The following is a 20,975-nucleotide window of genomic DNA, read 5'->3' as shown; positions in this document are numbered from 1 at the left end:
CCTGCTGGACAGTGGAGAGCTGGAGCCCCCCATCGAGACGCTGGTGCCAGAGACCGAGACAGGTACAGAGACAGGGGACACACAACAGTCATCCTATCATGTCTCATCATGTCTCATTGTGTCTCATCGTGTCTCATTGTGTCTCATTGTGTTGTGTCTCATTGTGTCTCATTGTGTTGTGTCTCATCTTGTCTCATTGTGTTGTGTCTCATCGTGTCTCATCCCTATCATGTCTCATCTTGTCTCATTGTGCTCATTGTGTTGTGTCTCATTGTGTCTCATTGTGTTGTGTCTCATCGTGTCTCATCCTATCATGTCTCATCTTGTCTCATTGTGTCTCATTGTGTTGTGTCTCATGGTGTCTCATTGTGTTGTGTCTCATCATGTCTCATTGTGTCTCATCATGTCTCATTGTGTCGTGTCTCATCATGTCTCATCATGTCTCATTGTGTCTCATCATGTCTCTCGTGTCTCATCGTGTCTCATTGTGTCTCATTGTGTTGTGTCTCATTTTGTCTCATCTTGTCTCATTGTGTCTCATTGTGTCTCATCATGTCTCATTGTGTCGTGTCTCATCTTGTCTCATCATGTCTCATCGTGTCTCATTGTGTCTCATTGTGTTGTGTCTCATTGTGTCTCATTGTGTTGTGTCTCATCGTGTCTCATCCTATCATGTCTCATCTTGTCTCATTGTGTCTCATTGTGTTGTGTCTCATCTTGTCTCATTGTGTCTCATTGTGTCTCATCATGTCTCATTGTCTCGTACTTTCTTGTCCCTTCTCACCTGGGTGGACACCAGGAGAGTCCAGTGCAGCAGGACAGTAAACAGTGACTGAACAGAGACAGGGGACAGGGGACAGGGACAGGGACGGTGCTTCCTGTGAAAGGTGGGCGGCTGCTCAGGCTCCAGTAGAGACAGTGTACATAGTAGTTTACGTGGGGGGGGGGGGGGTTAGGAAGCCCGGCCGATGTGTCCTCACTCACGTCCCCTCGTCGTGTGTCTCTGATGGGTCCAGGTCTGGTCCTCTGACACGTCCCTCTGCGCGGGCGTCTCTCCTGTGGACGCTTTGTGTGCGGCGGTCGAGTGTGTGTCTGTTGGTGTGTGTGTGTGCAGATGTGTGATGATGGATGGTAGCCTGGCAGTAGAGAGGCTTCAGGGGGGAGAGCGGCCGGCCACTCCCTCCCTCCCTCCCTCCCTCCCTACCTGCCTCCCTCCCTCCCTCCCTCCCTCCTTCGCTCCCTCCCTCCATCCCTCCCTCCCTCCCTCCTCCCTCCTCCCTCACTCACTCACTCCCTCCCTACCTGCCTCACTCCCTCCCTCCCTCCCTCCCTCCTTCGCTCCTTCGCTCCCTCCCTCCCTCCCTCACTCACTCCCTCCCTCCCTCCTTCCCTCATCCTCCCTCCCCTCCCTCCCATCCCTCCCTCCCTCCCTCCCTCACTCATCTCCCTCCCTCCCGCCCTCCTCCCTACCTGCCTCACTCCCTCCTCCCTCCCTCCCTCCTTCGCTCCTTCGCTCCCTCCCTCCCTCCCTCACTCACTCCCTCCCTCCCTCCTTCCCTCAATCCCTCCCTCCATCCCTACCTGCCTCCTTCCCTCCATCCCTCCCTCCCTCCCTCACTCCCTCCTTCCCTCCTTCCCTCCTTCCCTCCCTCCATCCATCCCTCCCTCCCTCCCTCCCTCCCTCCCTCCCTCCCTCCGTCCCTCCCTCCCTCCTTCCCTCATCCCTCCCTCCATCCCTACCTGCCTCCTTCCCTCCATCCCTCCCTCCCTCCCTCACTCCCTCCGTCCCTCCCTCCTCCTTCCCTCCTTCCCTCCTTCCCCTCCCTCCATCCATCCCTCCCTCCCTCCCTCCCTCCTTCCCTCCTTCCCTCACCTCCCTCCCTCCTCCCTCCCTCCTTCCCTCCTTCCTGTGATTATGATTTATCTGGCATTGCGTCGGTGGAGGCATTTACATTTTTGTCTCCCCCTCGTTTATCATAAAAAGATATCACAGTCCCACGCTCACTCCAAGAGCAGCACGATTCAGGGAGGAGGGGGGGGGGGATGAAATAGACAGTTCACTTCAACAAATGTAATCAGTTACACATCGAGGAGAAACACAGATCGAAAGACTGCCTCCAACTGACCAGGATGTAATCACATTACTTGTATCTGTTACTCTCTGGGGCTGGTAAAAGGAAGAGGGGGGAGGGGGGGGGGTGTTAGGGGATTATATGGATGGAGAAGAGGAAGAGGAGGATATTGAGGATGAGTGGAAAACAGTTTGCTGGAGAATTGTTATCCACTTAGTCAGCACTGCCCACTGTGTGTGTGTGTGTGTGTGTGTGTGTGTGTCACTGTTGTCAAGCAAAAGATAAAACCTGCTTCTGCATGTTTGTGTTTTCAGTTGTAAAGAAATCCTTTTTATTTTACTACTGTTTTCAAATGGAATTAAACTTAATAAACACAAACACTGTGAGAATAAGGAGAACATTAAAGACTTAAAGAGCAGGAGTCAATCAGATCCAAATCAACAATGTGCCTGGAGATCATTAATCTCTCTTATCTCCAGAACCATGTAGAATGTAAATAGTCCAGTTTCCCTCTGACACCCCCCCCCCCCCCCCCCGTTCCAGACCTGGCGCTGGAGCGAGCCATGTTCTCCTGCGTGCTCCGGCCCCTGAGGGCCCCCCTGGAGAAGGCCCTGGTGGCGCTGCACAACCGGGACGGCTCCAGCCAGCGCCTCACCCAGAACCTGCTCCGTCTGAAAGGGGGCGGCGCCATGGAGCGGCTCGGCGTGCGGACCGGCGTGCCGGACGGCCGGGGGGTGGAGCGGGTGAGGCAGAAGCTGGTGCTCATGCAGAGGACGCACTCGCCCGTGGACAAGGTCCTGCTGCTGCTGCAAGTCTGCAAGTGTGTCCACAAGGCCATGGGCGTCCTGCTGGGTGAGACCGGAGTCCCGGGTTCGGTCTCAGGCTTTTAGAGATGAACTCACACGTCTTTCACAGAGATGATCAACTGGACACATCTCATCTGCTTTAACCACTTTACACCAACTCTAACGAATAATAATAATAATATCTTCCATTTATTCAATACATCTTTAATTAATTCAACTTGTCAAATAACCTGAAATCACACTCAGACTGTCCTGTTGCTGTCTTTGCAGGACAGGAAGTGAGCTGGGAGGACTTCCTGCCGGCCCTGTCCTATGTGCTGGTGGAGTGTAACCGGCCCCACACGCTGCTGGAGGTGGAGTACATGATGGAGCTGCTGGAGCCGTCCTGGCTCGGAGGGGAGGGTGAGACCCACGTGTCTGATTCACTGCAGCAACCAAAACATCCGCTGTGCAGGGGTGTGCTTTTATTTTGAAAGATGTCAACCGAGCTGTGGAATCAATAGAAGCTCTCACGCCCGTGTGTGGGAGGAGAGAGAGGATCACATGTCCTGTGATGCTTCCACACGTCTTCACATCAGAGACGGGAAGTGAAACGACTCCGTTTGATGACTCGAGACTCAAAGCATTAAATTCACAGAGAAACACTTTGTGATGGAGAACAACTCCAAATCCAAAGTTCAGGACTTAATGCACGATCAGATAAACTCACATTTAATCATAAGACCTTTATCAAGTTGTAGAAACCACAGAGACATTAGCATCACATTTAAATCTGCCTGCTAAATTTTATATAAATAATCCTTTTGTAGGTTTTACACTGTGCCGGTTAATGAAAATCAGTTTCTGTCGTGTACATATTTGATAAATCAGCTTTTGATTGACCCCTTGATAATTAGATCAACTGATGAATGAATACCTGCAACTTAATTAAATGTTTAAGTATTTTCTTACATATTTCTTCCTCCTGGTCACTGAACCGTGAGCATTGAGTTGTTGTGTATTTGAATGGAAGTGGAGCGTTCAGGAGCAGAGAGCCGTTGTGGAGCTGGTGTTTGAGGATCCCTGTTTCCCTCCAGGTGGTTACTACCTGACCAGCGTGTTCGCCAGCCTGAGACTGATCCAGGGTCTGGACGGGGAGCAGCCGGCGGCGGGCGGCCTGACGCCGGAGGCCCGGGAGGCGCTGGAGGAGTGGAGCAGCAGGCGGAGCCGAGAAGCCCAGAGACAAAAGGAGAGCCAGCAGAACCAGGTGGGTATCGAACGCCCGGCTCGTGTGGGTCAGTGCACTGTAGGTATGACAGAGCTGCTGTGAGAACATCTGAGTTTCTACGACTCCAGAGATTCTCTCAGTTTTCAAATGATGGACAAAGTGTTTTTACTCAGGAACAATCGTTTAGTTGTCAAGTTTGAATCGTGCTTTAACACAACAACTCTCTAAAATGACCAGTTGCAGAACGTTAGTGGCTTTGTTGGGAGTTTGCACAGACGTTAATAAATCCATTGTATTTGCTCTGGACTATCAGGCAGAGCAAATGGATTACAGTTGATCTGTAATCTAAAGAAGCTTCAAACCGACTCGGACACATTTCAGAGCTGGAAGCAGTTTGTGTTTCACATAGAGCAGCAGGAGGTGCTCCCTCCACAGAGCAGCTACAGTATCACACCCGGTGGAGATGAGCAACATCTGGAGCAGCTGAGACCCACATGTGACTCGGGAGTGTCCTCTGAACACTCCGATGGTCGAGGTCCAGCTGGAGGTGAAGCTCCACCTGGAGGTCCCTGCACACACACATTTCAGATTGATCTGAGGGGATTCGTTTTCAGACATGGAGGTAATCCTCTGATCGGGGTCACGGGGTCACGGGGTCACGCACGGAGGCACTCGGGCGTGACCCCTGGGGTCGGCACAGCGCCAGATGCACTGGAACAGAAAGGCTTTGTCATCCACAGCGTTGTGTCTGGTCACGTGGTTTCTCTCCTGGCTTCAAATAGCCGATCTAACTCACCCGGCAGCCAGATTCTCCTCTGACACAGAGTACCAGTGAGCCAAGTGCTATGAAGCAGTGGGCGGTCAGATAACATGAGATTCATCGAGCCGCGGCCACGCATCGAAGCAGGCGAACACAATATGCACACGGACAGCGAGGAGCTCCCCGACTCTGTAAGTTTAATGAGACCTGTGGATTAGAACTGTGCTGCTGCTGTGTGTGTGTGTGTGACAGAGCTGTGTGTGTGTGTGTGACAGAGCTGTGCGTGTGTGTGTGTGACAGAGTTGTGTGTGTGTGTGTTCAGGGTGGGATGGCTGGAGTGGGGGTCTGTGGCAGAGAAGAGGATTCTCACTGGTTTCTCAAAGTTGGTCGTTTGATGAAAGGATCATGTTCAGTTCGTTTTCATTCTGTGTGTGTGTGTGTTTTAAAGCGAGTTGTGTGTCTGTAGGTGGTTGATTGTGGTATTATATAATCAGGTGCAGTATAATCAGTGTTTGAAGAGACGCTGGTTGGATAGTTGTGTGATTTTGTTGTGTTGAAGACAAAGTTTGTGCGGCTGAGGGAGAGGAGTGTGTGTGGCTCCAGAGGACTGGTCCTGTAACGAGCAGCAGAGGATAGAGCAGCTTCACGAGCAGCAGAGGATAGAGCAGCTTCACGAGCAGCAGAGGATAGAGCAGCTTCACGAGCAGCAGAGGATAGAGCAGCCTCACGAGCAGCAGAGGATAGAGCAGCTTCACGAGCAGCAGAGGATAGAGCAGCCTCACGTAGAGCAGCTTCACGAGCAGCAGAGGATAGAGCAGCCTCACGTGCACCTCCTGGTCGTGTGGGAGGATGAAGCTTTGTTTTACAGAGGATTCTTTGATGGTGTTTTATCAGCCTGCTCTTCTCTCTCTCCTCCCCCTCGTTTGACCTCGCTCCATCAGCCTCTTGACCTCAGCTTTGCATGAATCCAGTATGTGTTCACTCTCTCTTCTCTTTCTCCCTCTCCTCCCTCGCCCCCCCCCCCCCCCTCCAGAGGTGCGTGAGGATACTGTTCCAGGACGGGGAGCGCAGCGCCGTGCGGACCTTGCAGTGGCGAGCGGGGGAGAGCAGCCAGGTTCTGGCTCAGCTGTGCGCCGACAGCTTCGGCGTGTCCGACCCGCAGCAGTTCACTCTGTACTGGCGCAGCGGGGGGGAGATGAGGCCGCTGCCCCCCCAGGCCCAGCCCCAGGACCTGGCCGGCCACAGCGAGGGGGGGCCCTCGCTCTCCTACCTGAGGACCGACCACGACTTCAGCAAGATGCGGCGGCTCACCAGGGGGGGCGCTGTGGACCTGAGCGAGTCGGTGTGTGAGGAGTGAGTGGGAGGGAGGGAGGAAGGAGGGAGGAAGAAGAGGAGGAGGAGGATGGAGGATCTCTCTCTTCTCTCTCTTGTTCTCTTTCTCTCCGGCAGTGTGTTGTGTCTCGTCGTGGGTCAGGACTTGTGAAAACCCTCCTCCGGACTCGGACCTCACTTGGTGGACTCTCCCCTGAGCGGCGGCGCCCCCCCGACGTGTACAGGCCGATCCGTGTGCTGTTGTGACATGGAACATGTGTAATAAATGGATTTGGTTGTCAATGTGAAACATGAGTTCAGAGCATAGCCTGTACCATGAGGGGATTACATCATCAGAACGTGACCAGGCTCAAATCCAAAGACCAGTTCTGTGCCACTATGGTTGCCTGGAAACCAAGCCCCACTTCCTGTCCTCACCAGTAGGGGACCAGTCCGCGCTGGTGATGTAACCCCCTCACATTACGGCTCTGGGCAAATTATAACAGACACTTGTTTTAATGCTTCACTTTTAATGCGTAAACGTCTGCAGATCTCTGGATGGATGTAATAGGGTTCGGGGGGGGGGGGGGGGGGGGAAGAGAGAGAGACAAACCTCAAAACCAAAGTGATGAAAACAGAGAGACGCCATGTTGTGACCCATCAGGTGAGAGGAAGCTTTAAACCATTCAACTCTTTTTAAAATCACCCAGAGACAGTTTCATTTGGATGTCCGTGGAGAAGAACCCGTCTCCTCCGTCCTCCTCCACCGGGTCGGGGACGGGGACAGACGTCCTCTCGCTCTGAGACGCGTCTCGAACGTCCCGCTGACAGCAACTGATTCACTGAACGACCTGCGAATGTATCACCATCGTTCCTCTCGTTTCAATCCACCGCTTTGACTTCTACCCTTTCCTCTGGGTCCGGGCCTGATCCAGAACCCAGGACCAAGGATCCAGAACCCAGAACCCAGGACCCCCCCCCCCCCTTGCCGCGGTGACTGCTTGAATGTAAATGTGTAAAAGTCACCGGCTCCTTCTGCTGACGGCTCCACTCAGTGTCCCTATCAGTTCACATGTTGTGTATTTAAAACCTAACTTTGATTGTTGGATTTGTTGTGTAGATAATATCAAACCTTAGTGTGGATTTCCAGCGTTTCCTTTAGGAAGCAGCGGGGGGGAGACGTGCTCCTGAACGTTGTTGCATGCTCTGGTGTGGTGTGTGTGTGCGTGAAGCATGTGTTCATTGTGGCAGCTCACTATTTATTTTTGTGTAAAAGACATTACGATGTATTTTTGTCAGGTAACTTCAGTAACGCAATAAAAATTGCAATATTTGTTCTGCGGTGTCGTTAAATGAGGTTTCTCTTTGTGTGTGTGTGTGGGGGGGGGCAGTGTGGCTCAGGAGGTGGAGAGGGTTGTCCACTCCTCAGAAAGTTGGAAGTTTGATCCCCTGCACCTCGAGACACTGTGTGTGTGTGTGGGTGTGAATGTAAAGTGCTTTGAGTGGATGATATCTATAATTAATACAGTCCATGTCATCTGAAGTCAACCACCAGGGGGAGGCAAACACAAACCTCACTTTCATCAACTTGTCTTATTAACTCATAAAAGATGGCATCAGCAGGTTTGATAACATTTATTCAAAAATGGCAGTTTTCCCTCAAGAAATTTAATATCTGATCAATAAAATACTTAAAATATCAAACTGCAAAAAAACATCAAATAAACCTTTGAGTTGTAATTTGTCTCTTAATCTTGACAGTAGATGTTTGTTGTCATATCATTTAATTTGACATGGGGAACATTCAATCTAAATCAGTTTGAGAAGCACATTTCTGGATATGCATTAGTGATTATCTATTAATTGATAAACAGATTGATTGATTGAATTATTAATCAATGAATCCAGCACATGTAACTATGAAAAGTGATATCAGAATTGAAATATTTAGGTTAGACCTTTTATTTATCGAAGTATTGATCTCATCTGATTCCACCCCCCAGCTTCTGCAGGACCCCCAGGCCCTTCTCCTCGTACTCGGCTCTGCTCAGCCAGAAGGAGTCCTTGTCCTTCATGATGTTGGCCAGCACAGCGCCCCCTAGGAACACCATGTGCTTACGCCTGGGAGGGTCCTCGATGCGAATCTTAAACTTCTGCTCAGGGAGAGGAACAGAAAACAGGGGAGGTGCCATTAAAACAGAAGTAAATGTACTTATTAGTTATTCTTTAATTCTCTGTGTGTTAGAGCTACAGATGGAACTGCTGCAAAGAAACGTTCTTGCGACAAATACGGTACATCAATATATATATATATAAATAATTTAGTCAGCTTCCTCCTGGTTAAGCATTTAAAACAGAATAATAATGCTGATGAAAACCATGTGTTATGGTTGAAAGCTCAGGATCAAGTAAGTAAATGAAACTTGAAGTGAGATCGTTTGGTCAATTTTCATTATTATTGCAAAAGCTTTTATAATTATAAGTTATATTTGTGCTATAAAACATTAATTGCATTGATGGAAAATGTGCTCCAGATTCCTCCAGAATCCCATTCAGGGTTAATGACCTTTATGCAAAGGTATTACAGAAGCGTAATCCTCGTGTAACCTCTCGACCTCCTGTGTGTTAAAGCCCAGATTATCACCAGTCCTTACCGAGAGCTTCTGAGTGTCTCCGTCCAGAACCCGCTCCAGGTAGAGCTGCTTGATCTCCCGCTCCAGCCGGGAGGGGAGGCCGGGGTACATGGTGGACCCCCCCGACAGGACGATGTGCTTGTAGAAGTCCGCCCTGCTCACAGAACACACAGATGTAGAGGTGACGCCAGAGAAACACCACAGATCATTAAAGGAAACGTATTGTTCTCATATTCAGGTTTGTGTAATAACTGAAAACACGTCGGTGTCCATCGCTGCTGCTCCTCTTTTCAGCCTCTGTCTCAAACACTTGGCTTTAGCTCCTGTCTCTTTAAGACCCCCCCCCCCCTCCCGCCTTTGAACTCTGCAGAACTTTGACATCCACATAAAAGCCTGAGTAGAACCCAGAGGAAGGAGAGAGTGAGGCCTGGACCTGAGGTCGATGTCCGCTGCCTGGATGGTGTTGAACAGCAGCTCGGCCACGCCCGCTCCCTCCACGTTCACCAGGTGGGGCTGGAACAGAGCTTCAGGGGCGCCGAACCTCTCCCCCCCCACGTTCACCTGCCGGCCGTCCGGGAGCTGCAGCACCAAACAACACAACTGGTTTCTGATCCTGAACGTATGACGTGTTTGTGATGTGTTATTCTGCTTCCTGATCTAAAGCTTCACACGACAAGAGGCACAGATCTAAACTGGGAACTGGATCGTGGAATCGACTCTCTCATTTACTGAGACTGTGCCTCCTGAGTGGGTCACTGCACCGTGAAGCACTCCATCAGGTGGGTGGTCTCGGTGGCCAGACGCTGCTCCTGCTCGATGTTGTAGCCCACGTAGCACAGCTTCTCCTTCATCAAGCGCACCGTCTCAAAGTCCGCCGAGTGGTTGAAGGCGTAACCGCGGAGCAGCAGGAGCTGGTGGTGGAAGATGAGAGAAGGTTTCATCAACACATTACATTATCTGAGACTGCTCAGTGTCTCCATGTCCGCCGCCCCACCTTGATGAGGTAGCGCGTGATGTCACGTCCTGCGATGTCCAGCCGGCGGGTGAGGTGCGGTAAGGAGAAGCCCTCGTACACCGGACAGATGTGGGTCACCCCGTCCCCTGAGTCCACGACCACGCCAGTCAGCAAACCTGAGGGCCGAGGGAAACATCCCATCAATCAACCCATCGTCTATCAGCAGGAGGTAGATGTTGGAGTTAACCAGTACAAATGAAGCAGTTTGACTCTCTCACCCTGAGCGTAGAGGGTGAGCACGGCCTGAATCGCCACGTAGATCCCGTGGAACTGGTACTTCTCGAACATGACCTCTGCGATCTTCTCCCGGTTCTTGGTGGGGTTCATGGGCGGCTCCGTCAGCAGGACCTGCAGAAGAAGACAAGTTGATGTGTGTTACTTCCTGCTGTGTAGCTTTATTCTGAAAGGGTCAAACTCCTTCTGTGTAGCGTGTCCTGCACCTTGCACTGCTTCGGGTCCACGTTCAGACAGTCCGGGCCGAAGGTGTAGTCCCACAGGTGGAGCATGTCCTCCCAGCAGCGCACCATGCCGTTCTCCATGGGGTAGGACACCTCCAGCATGGAGCGGCACTCGCTGGCCTCGTTGCCCACCATCAGGTCCTGGGCAGAAGGTGGAGGAGCGGTGCAGAGACTTTATCTTAGAGTTTATTTTCTTATGGAAACAGGAGGGGGATTTTCTCTGTTGTCCTTTTTTCTATGTTTAATTGATGCTACAGTGTGTGTGTTACATTTAAACTAGCTCTGCTATCTATATATATATGAGAGATATCCTTATCACTGCCCACAAGATACGTTTAAAGTTCTGTATTGTTACTGGTATGTACAATAACTTTATATAGAACAAAGTAAAAGGTTCAGGAAGTACTTTAAATGTATTGAGGGCTCAACCGTTTGTTTTGGGGAATAAAAACAAATGAGTGCTTTACAGACAGATAAAGACAATTGTCCCGGGGCCTCTGCTGCCTTTGTCTCGCTGGAATTGATGAAGAATTAGAAGCAGACAAAGAGGAACCTGTAACCCCCCCCCCCCCCACACACACACATGTACCTTCAGTGGCCCTTTGCCCTCAGTCTCTGTTTAATCCCCGTATCACGTCCTACAAGTGGTTCAGGAGTTAACTGCTCAGCCGCCAGTTACATGAGGAACTTAACTGTGTCTCAGGAAGTGAACGCTCTTAAGACACTAAGACACATGAAGCGCTGGGGGGGGGGGGGGGGTCAGGCCTTTTAATAAACAACCTTCACGATTAGAATATGAGAGATATTTCATCATGGGAGGTTGTTTTTAAGATGGTGACTCTGTCAGTAGATCCAGGTTTATATGAAGGACTTGTTGATGTCTTTAGTCTCAGAACCACCGCTGCAGCAGATGGGACCAGGAGATGGACCTGGAGAAGAACCAGGTGGACCCTCCATGATCTCACTGGGCAGCGTGCACGCTCCTCTGAATCCAGACTCACCTTGATCTCGATGTCTCGCACTTTGGTGCTGGAGCGGAGGATCGGCCGACCCACCATGGCCGGGAAGATGTGCTCAGGGAAGTTGGATCCTGCAAAGCCACACTTGACAAACTGCAGAGGGAAGTCAGAGAGAAACATGGGCGGAGTTTAACGTGTGCACCAAACTGACAGAGAGTGTGTGTGTGTGTGTGTGTGTGTTTGTGTGTTGAGTTAATCCTGCACATTAACTGTAAGTCTTTTGTATGGATGATTTCCATTCATAAATCAGTTCCATTGGCTTTTAATCCCTCGCGAGGCTTAATCTGCCTCCAGGAGACAGACCCAGAGTGTGTGGTCATGAAGCTTTTACCAGATGATCACCTATTTGCCAGAGAGCGGTACTGCAGAGTCACTACATCTGGAGAAGCAGGTAGAATCCTTCATTTAGCTTCTATCAGGTAGAGACACGGCCTCCCTGCAGACTGCTGCTGAGCTGCACCTCTGAGATGTCTGGACCTGTCTTAATGACCACAGACACATTCCTTAGCCTGGGGGGGGGGGGGCAGGCGACTCCAAGCTGAGGCAGAGAACCAGCCAGCAGTTTCCTGCCTGCAGAGTCGGACTCATGCAGCGTGTGAAGGCCACTGTGGAGGATTGAAAAGTCACTTCTGGGGTTTAGGCTTCTAAAATCTCTCTTCCTGCTTTTCATCCAATTGTTGCTCAGCTGTTAGTGACAGCACCATGTAGGGCTGTGTGTGCACCAGGCTGTGTGTGCACGAGGTTGTGTGTGCTCACAGGCTGTGTGGCAAGTCCAGACAGATGTGGAATCAGGCTCTAGAATGCAGAGACTCACTCATCCCCCCCCCCACACACACACACACTGCCTCAGACGCTCGACACTTCATTCAGCTTCTAACACTTTTAAAATAAACCACTGGAATCAAACACACCTGTAGTTTACACGGAGAGTCAATCATACTTCAATACAAAGATGCTAGAGTAGAACGCTGAACTGGTAGTATTAATACTCTGTGTAATACATGATAGAATCCTAGTAGTACTTACCCCTGTGCCATTGTCACAGACCAGCACTTTCCTCCCCTGGCTGTCCATCCTCACACAGAAGCTCCGGGTGTCTGTCCCCTCCTGTCAGGACAGCGTCCAGCTAACAGACGGCTGAATCAAGATGTCTCCACATCAGGTTCACAGAGACAACAGCTGACAGGTAGAGAGGAGGCTTCTTCTCCTCCAGGCGTGGGCGGGGCCTCTGAGAGGGAGGCCGCCCATGATCTGCCCACAGCCGGAGGAAGTTCTGTTTTTAAGAGAGGAACCGGTTTCTGTGTTTTGAATGTTACTAAGAATACTAGGTCGTTACTCTGGAGACATTTTCTCTACTTATGATCACTGGTTTCTCTGTGTGATCATATTTAATACACTTCCTCCAGACTTTTGAGTCTTTCTGGACTCGTGCTGCAGTAAAGAGAGTCTCTGTTTCTTGAAGAATGTTTCACAGCCAAAGTACATCTAAAGAAAGAAGTGTAATTTGTTTTTGGTATAAAGTCATATCATAGTACATATTGTACAGTATGATATGAACACCTCATTGTGCATAATGCACTAATTGTAAGTCGCTTTGGATAACAGCATCTGCCAAATGACATGTAATGTAAGTAACTTTGGATATGATGCAATTATCAAACTATTCTATTGAGCTTCTTTATGAATATATATAAAAATCATAACTAAATTGTTGACCTTCTATAAAAACTCTTTTTATTCTCTGTGGAAGAACAGTCACTGTCACATCTCTGTTTTGGGATTTGAGCAAATTTTTCATCTTGTATTTCTTGTATTTGAGTCCCTAATATTATTAATATTATTATTAAAAGTGATATTTCCACAACAGTTGAGAACCTCTTTTACTTTTTCAGTTTGAATATAACCTGACCAAAATGTCTGAAACGTAATTCCTTCTGTTATTTTTTTTTAACCAGAATCTTCATCAACAATTAAATTGAAAAGTTTATTATTAAGTTAAGCATCTGCTTTAGGTTGAAGGCCACTGGATCACGTCACTTCCGGCCCCCATGTTTGTTGTGTTAACATGTCTCAGTCTCCCGGAGGTTTGAAGGAGGATCTGTCAACGTGGACATGTCTCTTAAACTCTCTTAAAGTCTCTTAAACTCTTTTAAACTCTTTTAAACTCCGGTGAGTGTTTGTGAGGTTTCATGTTTGATCATTTAAAAATCTACAGATGTTTCCTCCGGAGGCTAAAAACAGAGCTAGCAGCAGATGCTAATGCTAATGTGGCTCCATGTCTCCCACCAGCAGAGGTGAGCTGGGCTGGTTTGACTCTTCATCACCAGAGAGCGATGAAGAGTCGAAGCTGAGAGTTGATCCATGAGCTGCTGTCGTTTCCTCTTCTGATGAAGCTCGTCCAGCTCCAGATGTTTGAGTTCAGTTTGAACTGTGGCTGTGGAGACGCTGGAGGTCAGTGAAGCTTCCAGATGAGTGTGTGCGTCCTGCAGGAACAACACTGACACACAAACAAGCTGCAATGGTCTTTGTGTACATGTGGATAAAAATAGTTTCATTTATTTACACAAAACATTTACAAAATTAATCTTTTCATGTGACGGGAAAGAAAGACAGCAGCCGGTGACCTTCCTTCTGACCTGAGGACACCCGGGACCAGGTCTCACTGTCCTCTAATGAACGAGAGGGGACCAGGTCTCACTGTCCTCTAATGAACGAGGAGGGACCAGGTCTCACTGTCCTCTAATGAACGAGGCGGGACCAGGTCTCACTGTCCTCTAATGAACGAGAGGGGACCAGGTCTCACTGTCCTCTAATGAACGAGAGGGGACCAGGTCTCACTGTCCTCTAATGAACGAGGCGGGACCAGGTCTCACTGTCCTCTAATGAACGAGGAGGGACCAGGTCTCACTGTCCTCTAATGAACGAGGTGGGACCAGGTCTCACTGTCCTCTAATGAACGAGGAGGGACCAGGTCTCACTGTCCTCTAATGAACGAGGAGGGACCAGGTCTCACTGTCCTCTAATGAACGAGAGGGGACCAGGTCTCACTGTCCTCTAATGAACGAGAGGGGACCAGGTCTCACTGTCCTCTAATGAATGAGGCGGGACCAGGTCTCACTGTCCTCTAATGAACGAGGCGGGACCAGGTCTCACTGTCCTCTAAGAGGCACACTGAGTTAAGAACTCGTTTTTTAAATTGTCGTTTCTGTTTCACTTCCTGCAGCAGAACCATCGTCAGAGCAGAAAGAGAACCACACAAAAGAGAAGTGGACAGTGAAGCCTTCAGGTACAAAGAGTGTGTGTGGTTGAGCAGCATCACTCGACACAGACACACAACACTGTCTCCTCACACGTGAATTATTAAATTCATACAGACTGATACCCTTTGTTCCTTTTTAAGGCAATGAAATGTGTTGACTTGCTCGTTTGCTTTGTTTACATGAACATTATTATTATCAAGGTCGCAGCAAAGCTTCAGGATCACTGAAGGAAACTGGTTTGTGCATTCAAAGTGAATCATTCATATGTTTGCATGAAAATATCCAGTCTGGGTTTAGCTCTGATAATAATCCAATTATTAATGTGTGCATGTAAACATATTCACATACAATAGTAGCCCAAGGCATTTACTGTTCCCCGTGTCCGAGCAGTCTCCAAACAAATGAATTCAACGCTTACATTAAAACTATTAGAAAGTGATCTATCAAAATATTCACTGAAATCTGTATCAAAACTTTAAGTATTAATATTCACATTATCTAAAGACCGTCTGGGTTATTTCTATAGATACTTTTCCTGAGAGTACTTGTGTCGTGGGAGTTCTATGCAGAAGTTCACCATGAGCAGTCCAGAGTCACGGGTCATTCATAAAACAGTGAAGGTCAAGTTGGTGCCATGGAGCTTTTTTTAAGTGCATTATGTTTTTGCATATTGTTCCGTCTGAGCCACGGCAGCTCTCCGTGCTCGTCCACCTTCCTCTGTGAGACAGATTGTCTCTGTCTCACACGTCTGAGGACGGACGCTGCTCTCGTCCCTGCAGGAAACAAGAGTCTGTCCCTGAGCAGTGTCCCGGCCTCTCAGGACTCGAACTCGCTGTCGCTGCTGACGGAGATCTCCGGCGTGGAGGCTCCGGTGCCCCGGCGCTCGGCCTCGGTGCTGCAGTCGCTGGCCTCCGGGCTGCCCGGGTGGCGAGGGGAGGGGGGGAGGAGGTGGGTGTGATGGCGACGCTCCTGAAGGGACCCGTCCGGGGAGCTCTCCGAGGGAAGGTGGGACGGATCCTGCTGCAATCTGGGTGGAGGGGGAGATGAGAGTGAGGACAGGGTTCTAAATATGAACTCTTTGTTTCCTCTTCACAGAACCTCATGACATCAGAAGATTTCCACATTTTTAAAGGAGTCTTGGTCTTTTATTTTGTTGAACTTAGAAATCTTTGGTCACTTCTGACGTACCTGTTCTTTGCAGATGCGGCCCGGTCCCTCTGGCGCCGGTTCTTGAACCAGTTGCCGACCTGTGTGGGTGTGAGTCCGGTGGCCTGGGCCAGGTGCCGCTTCCTGGACGGGTTGGGGTACGGGTCCTGGAGGTACCACTCTCTCAGCAGACTGCGTGTTCTTTCCTGGAGGACACAGCGAAATATGGGGTTTAGTGGATGTGAAGCACTTTTTAAATACATATATATAATATCTCCTATTAAAGCACAATAATCTCAACACTCTCATATGATATAATCTTGTTGGATTAGATTTATTAACAGATAATCAGCCACTAAATTGGATCATCTTAATGTGCTTCTTAGGTTTGAATTAGAGATAAAGGAGATTTATAAGCAATACTTTGCCCGACCACAAGAGGGAGGTGACGCGCACAAATACACCCAAGAAGAGCAACCTGGATTGATGCTGCTTTCTCTCTCATGAATTTTAACTTGATCGTAACTTTAATGACACTTAAAATGTAAATATTATGAATCTGCCCATCACGTTGTTAGTTACAGAATAGTTTAATAAATAAAACAGGAAGCCTGAGTGGATAAGACTCCTGCAGGTCTGTGCTCAAAGCAAAGCTCCAGCCATGTCGGTGTTTGGAAGGAGAAGCTGCTGATTACAGATGAGATGAAACTGCTCTTGCTGCAGCATCTAGTGACTGTACAAGAATAAACTAGATGCTCAGGTGAATACAGATTTAAAGTTGTAAACAGGAGGAGTGTACAGTAATCTGAGGTGGAATCCTAAATCAGCATGTGAGCTGTTGAGCCGCTGAGTGGCTCCAGGGCAGAAGGCCGGAGGAGGACCACCATCTGAACCGTCATCCTGAACCGGCTGAACAGGCAAAGTGGTGCTCAGGTTCTCAGAATGAAGCGGTGCTGGTTCTCTGTGTGTCGTGAGCACGTGGCCACTCAAACCATCAGGTCCCAGTTTACCTTGAAGCAGTGGGTCTTCTGCTCGCCGTCCCAGATGGTCCGGGGCAGAGGGAACTTCTTGCGGATCCGGTACTTCTCCACCGGGCCCAGCGGCCGGCCGCGGAGCCGCTCCGCCTCCCGGTAGTGCGCGTCCAGCCACAGGTCCTGCAGCTTGGCGTGCGACTCGCGCGTGAACCTGTGGCTCTGGAGGATCTGGTACAGAGCCTCGAAGTTTCCTCCGTGGAAAGCGACCAGCGCCCGGGCTCGCATCACCGACTCGTGCCGGTTGAGCGCCTCCCCGGCGGAGCCCGGCACGGCGGCGGGCAGGGACCAGAGGAACCGGCCGAGGCGCTCGATGTCCCCGGTCTCCTCCAGGTTCTCGCACACCCGAGCCACCTGGTCCGGGGTGAACATGGGCAGCGGGAACATGTCGCTGCGGTGGAGCTCACAGGAGAAGCTGTGCAGGGTCCTCGGGCGCATGGGTCGATGTGTCCACCGGTGCGTAAAAGTCCGCGCGCTCTCTCCTCCTCACTTCAGTGACACTTTCAGCATCTATCTGCCGCGGCTCTCGAGCAACTCAGGGTTTCCTGCTACTGGAGTAATTCAGAGAAACTGGTGCCCGAGGGAGCAGGCGCAGGAAGGAGGAGGACAAGGAGTCAACCTGTATTTATAGAGAGACACAATTAGCATCTCTGTAGTTGTTTTGAGAAGGATTATACATCCCGGCCATTAGCCTCTTAGTGGGGGGTTGTGTGTACAGAGGTGACTGGCTGATCAGCTTGTTTGGCTTAGCCTGAGGATACATTGACTGCCAGGGTATCTGCAGTGAGCAAACAAGAGAGGATAGGTCGTGTAATGGGTCTGATCTGATGGACTCCTGCTCAGGAGGAGGTGAGCGAGGAGGGAGGTGCCTTCATAAAAACTAACTCAGACATAACTCCATGATCTGTCAGTAACATGTCTGTGGATTGAGTTTCCTGGTGTCGACTCTATGACAGAGGGAAAACTTCCAGATCCCAGTTGCTGCTGGGATGGTCCCAGTGCTCGTGGTTTTGTAGACTGGACATTTGGTCACAAAGCTGTGGCGATCTCAGACCAGCTAATACCCGTGTAATTAAAGCGGACGTGGTGGCACCTCAGGGCTCTCCCCCTGACCCCAGGCCGAGACGGGATGAAACCGCCCCGAGACATGGACGTGAGGCCGAGCGGCTCCGGGGCTCATGATCCGGTTCAATCCCTGTCATCTGAGTAGCTCATTAATCAGTCTTAGTTTCCTTATTAATCAGGATAAAGAGCCTGTAAGCATCTGTCAGCTACAACGCTAACATGTTACGTTTCAGCTGCACATAACCAACGGGGGGGAAATCAGCGTGTCGCTCACGCATCAACAGATCAGACCCTGAATACAGAATTCTAGATTCTAGATGTTAACAATGAGCACCTGTGGTCAGACATAGATTAGTCCCGTGAATATGAGGCTTTGCATAAAGGTTGCAGTCAGGTGAAGGATGATCTGGTTTAAGATGAGGTGAAGAGGTTTAATGGACTAATCCGTCTGGAATACAGATATGAGCCAGACACCCAGGCCTCAGCAGCAACATCTGGAGACCATAATTAGGATGTTTGGATTTGATCATGGACGACAGGTTTCCTTTATGAGTTACATGAATCCTCGAATCATAAAATAAACTGGAATTTGTAACTGTTCCCTAATTTAACACATTTTAAATTGACTACCTCCAGATTCAGTCATCGATGCTCAGGAATTATTCTCTGAGAAACCAGGGGAAATGTTGAGATACAACCAGTAGATATTAACCAGATTCATGGTGTTTACAAAGTTAAAGTCACATGACCCGATGACTCATCCTGTCAGCACCAGTCACAGAGGAAGGGGGGGGGGGGGGGTTCTGCAGAGTTTGGGTTGTAGAAAGAGTTTAGAGTCACTAATCAGAGGACGAGCATTTGATATGTGTTAGATCCTAACTCTAGATTAAAATACCAGGTGGGATTGGTAGGCTAATGGGAAGGGGATTGTGTGTCTGTGTGTGTGTGTGTGTGTGTCTGTGTGTGTGTGTGTGTGTGTCAGTGCACTGAGGCACAGAAGGGGAGAAATGACCTCGGAGAAGATCATGCTCACAGCTAATCTAACCCCTCTAAGTTTCAGACACTTCGCGCCAATCACCACCACACACACACACACACACCCTCAGCACCACACACACACACACACACCCTCAACACCACACACACACACACACACCCACCCTCAACACCACACACACAGACACACACATGCAGACACACTTACCTTCATTACCAGAAATCCGCTCGTCCAATCTGTTTAACACTTTGAGTGCAGACTGAACCAAAATCTGCTTAAGTGCTCCCAAGCCGTTACAAGAGGATGCTGTCAGAAGATGTGTGTGTGTTTGTAGAAACACGGCAGTCGATCATATAAATATCAGTATATATATAAATATATGATATATATATGACCGACTCTTGAGTTCACTGGTGAAACTACTGCAACTGATATAATAAGGACTCCCATAAGTCAGGGATGTTCCGGTGTTTCTCAAGATAACGATTGTGACACCAGTGCATTTAAAGAAATAACATTTCACAGTGTGTAACTTTCACAGCTGTATGATGATTATGCTGCATTGATTTATTTATCATTATCATCCATTTTCCTAGGAAAGAAAGCGTGAAGCAGATTCACAGGACTTTTATTTATGAGTTCGTTCATTTTGGTGCAAATCCAAATAAACATCTAGGGTCTGACATGTGGTTTCTTAAGGAGCCTGTTGGGCCTTGGAAAGGGTCACACATAAACACACACACACACACACACACACACACACACAGCTAATATAATCAACCCCACTTGACATAATTAATATGTGACTTAAACAGATGCCTCCTGCTCAAAAATGACCTGTTTATTTTGCCAACAGGCAAAACGGGGGGGGTGCACGTGTGTGTGTCTGTGCGTGGAAATGAGTGTGGGGGGGGGCTTGGGTGTAGCCATGCTGTATAAATCCACACCAAGCACAATTAACAAGCAATTGGGAGGAGAAGTAATTAGTGTTATCTACTTATCACCATCAACCTCCATTCAGAGGAAAATGGGTTAAAAAACATAATGACACACGCACACTAATTCCCCCCCAGGCAAATGTGTAAAGGCTAATTACAAGCTCATTTGCAGCTGAATGGCAGTATCCTCTGTCAGACAGGTCTATCCCCCCCGCGCCCCCCCGGCACACTGGGTGTTAGCTTTGCCGCTCGGCCCACGCTGATATCGGCCGCCCAACAAACGACAGAGAGGACTTCCCCAGAGGAGAGAGAGGAACTTCCCCTGATTCAATACACACAGGTGATATCAAGCCAGTGTGGACGGATGGGGGGGTTCCATTCAAACTCTAAAGTAGACGTTTACATTTGTATTTTAGATCTAAATAAAGTAAATAAGGTAAATAGATGCGTAATAGATATACTCTACTTCTATTTAATCTGTGAAGAAACATGTGACATGCATCCGATGTCTTCAGAGGAAAAGCTTGTGAGGTTCATACATCTTAAATGTATCAGCTGTTAGATCATGGGCTAAAAATAACAATCATTAACATTTATATTAATCTAAAGAGGACAAATTCCAACTCATCGCTTCCACAACCAGCAGCACAAACCATATCAAATGTTTTACCGTGAAGAGAACCAGTAAATATTCACTCTGCGAAGGTGGAACCAGTGACCTGGAGAGGTCTGAAGATCACCTGGTTTGGTGTTGTTGTGTTAGAGCTGAAACCTTCATCCACCTGAACCCAACCTCCTGTTTGAGGTCATAATGGGTCTGTTGTGTATTGTCTACACTCAACAAGTGTTTTCCTCTTCTCGGCCCTGATCTAGAACCTTCCAGGTCAGAACTCTTGAGTAGTTAGAACTAAACCGACCTCTTCTTATTCAGTCTTCATGTCATAGTTTCATGTCAGATCTTAACTTCACAAACCAACAAGTTCCTTGTGCTTCCATTTGCAATCGACTGCTGCCCTGTTTCACCACAGTAAAGAATGGTCCATTAATCTGGAACCATCCCAACCATTAAAGGTTCTTCAGTGGGTCACGTCCCCCCCCCAACCCCTCGTTGTCCTGCTCACTAACAAACACAAATTCCGAGGGAGCTTGTTCGGAAGAGATCGGATCTTCCAGGAAGAGTCGTGAACCCAACGGGAGACGCTGGGAGTCCGTGAGGTGTCTTCACCGCACATCCAGAGGAAATCCCCTCTGCGCCAA

General features: G+C 49.1%; 3 protein-coding genes and 1 long non-coding RNA gene across 5 annotated transcripts; 2 read left to right on the top strand and 2 right to left on the bottom strand.

The window, feature by feature from the left end:
* Positions 1-7,490, top strand: rin1b (Ras and Rab interactor 1b; the record flags this gene model as incomplete). The annotated part of the gene is given in 5 exon segments (XM_062383455.1): positions 1-62; positions 2,616-2,924; positions 3,149-3,280; positions 3,955-4,124; positions 5,879-7,490. Coding segments are annotated over 5 exon segments (997 nt in total), but the record flags the coding sequence as incomplete, so codon positions are not given.
* A 286-nt stretch (positions 7,491-7,776) lies between these two features.
* Positions 7,777-12,468, bottom strand: zgc:101810 (uncharacterized protein LOC493612 homolog). The gene is made up of 9 exons (XM_062384087.1): positions 12,308-12,468; positions 11,264-11,374; positions 10,245-10,403; positions 10,023-10,152; positions 9,784-9,920; positions 9,551-9,700; positions 9,223-9,368; positions 8,811-8,943; positions 7,777-8,309 (listed from the first exon to the last, which is right to left on the bottom strand). Exons 1-9 carry the CDS (start codon positions 12,353-12,355, stop codon positions 8,139-8,141), a joined length of 1,185 nt encoding a protein of 394 aa, XP_062240071.1. The 5' UTR covers positions 12,356-12,468; the 3' UTR covers positions 7,777-8,138.
* Positions 12,469-13,313: 845 nt separating this feature from the next.
* Positions 13,314-15,881, top strand: LOC133950149 (uncharacterized). Of its 2 annotated transcripts, none has more exons than XR_009920232.1 (4): positions 13,314-13,450; positions 13,574-13,732; positions 14,505-14,567; positions 15,743-15,881. It is a non-coding gene; the product is annotated as an uncharacterized LOC133950149 (long non-coding RNA). The 2 variants fall into 2 exon arrangements; XR_009920233.1 differs by having other exon boundaries at positions 13,328-13,450; positions 13,571-13,732.
* Positions 15,216-17,726, bottom strand: six7 (SIX homeobox 7). The gene is made up of 3 exons (XM_062384370.1): positions 16,698-17,726; positions 15,730-15,893; positions 15,216-15,568 (listed from the first exon to the last, which is right to left on the bottom strand). The coding sequence occupies exons 1-3, from the start codon at positions 17,154-17,156 to the stop codon at positions 15,358-15,360; spliced, it is 834 nt and encodes a 277-aa protein (XP_062240354.1). The 5' UTR covers positions 17,157-17,726; the 3' UTR covers positions 15,216-15,357.
* Between the last annotated feature and the right edge of the window lie 3,249 nt (positions 17,727-20,975).

This window comes from Platichthys flesus, chromosome 24 (assembly GCF_949316205.1).
Source record: "Platichthys flesus chromosome 24, fPlaFle2.1, whole genome shotgun sequence".
NCBI classification, from domain to species: domain Eukaryota; kingdom Metazoa; phylum Chordata; class Actinopteri; order Pleuronectiformes; family Pleuronectidae; genus Platichthys; species Platichthys flesus.
This window is presented reverse-complemented; position numbering and strand designations above follow the sequence as displayed.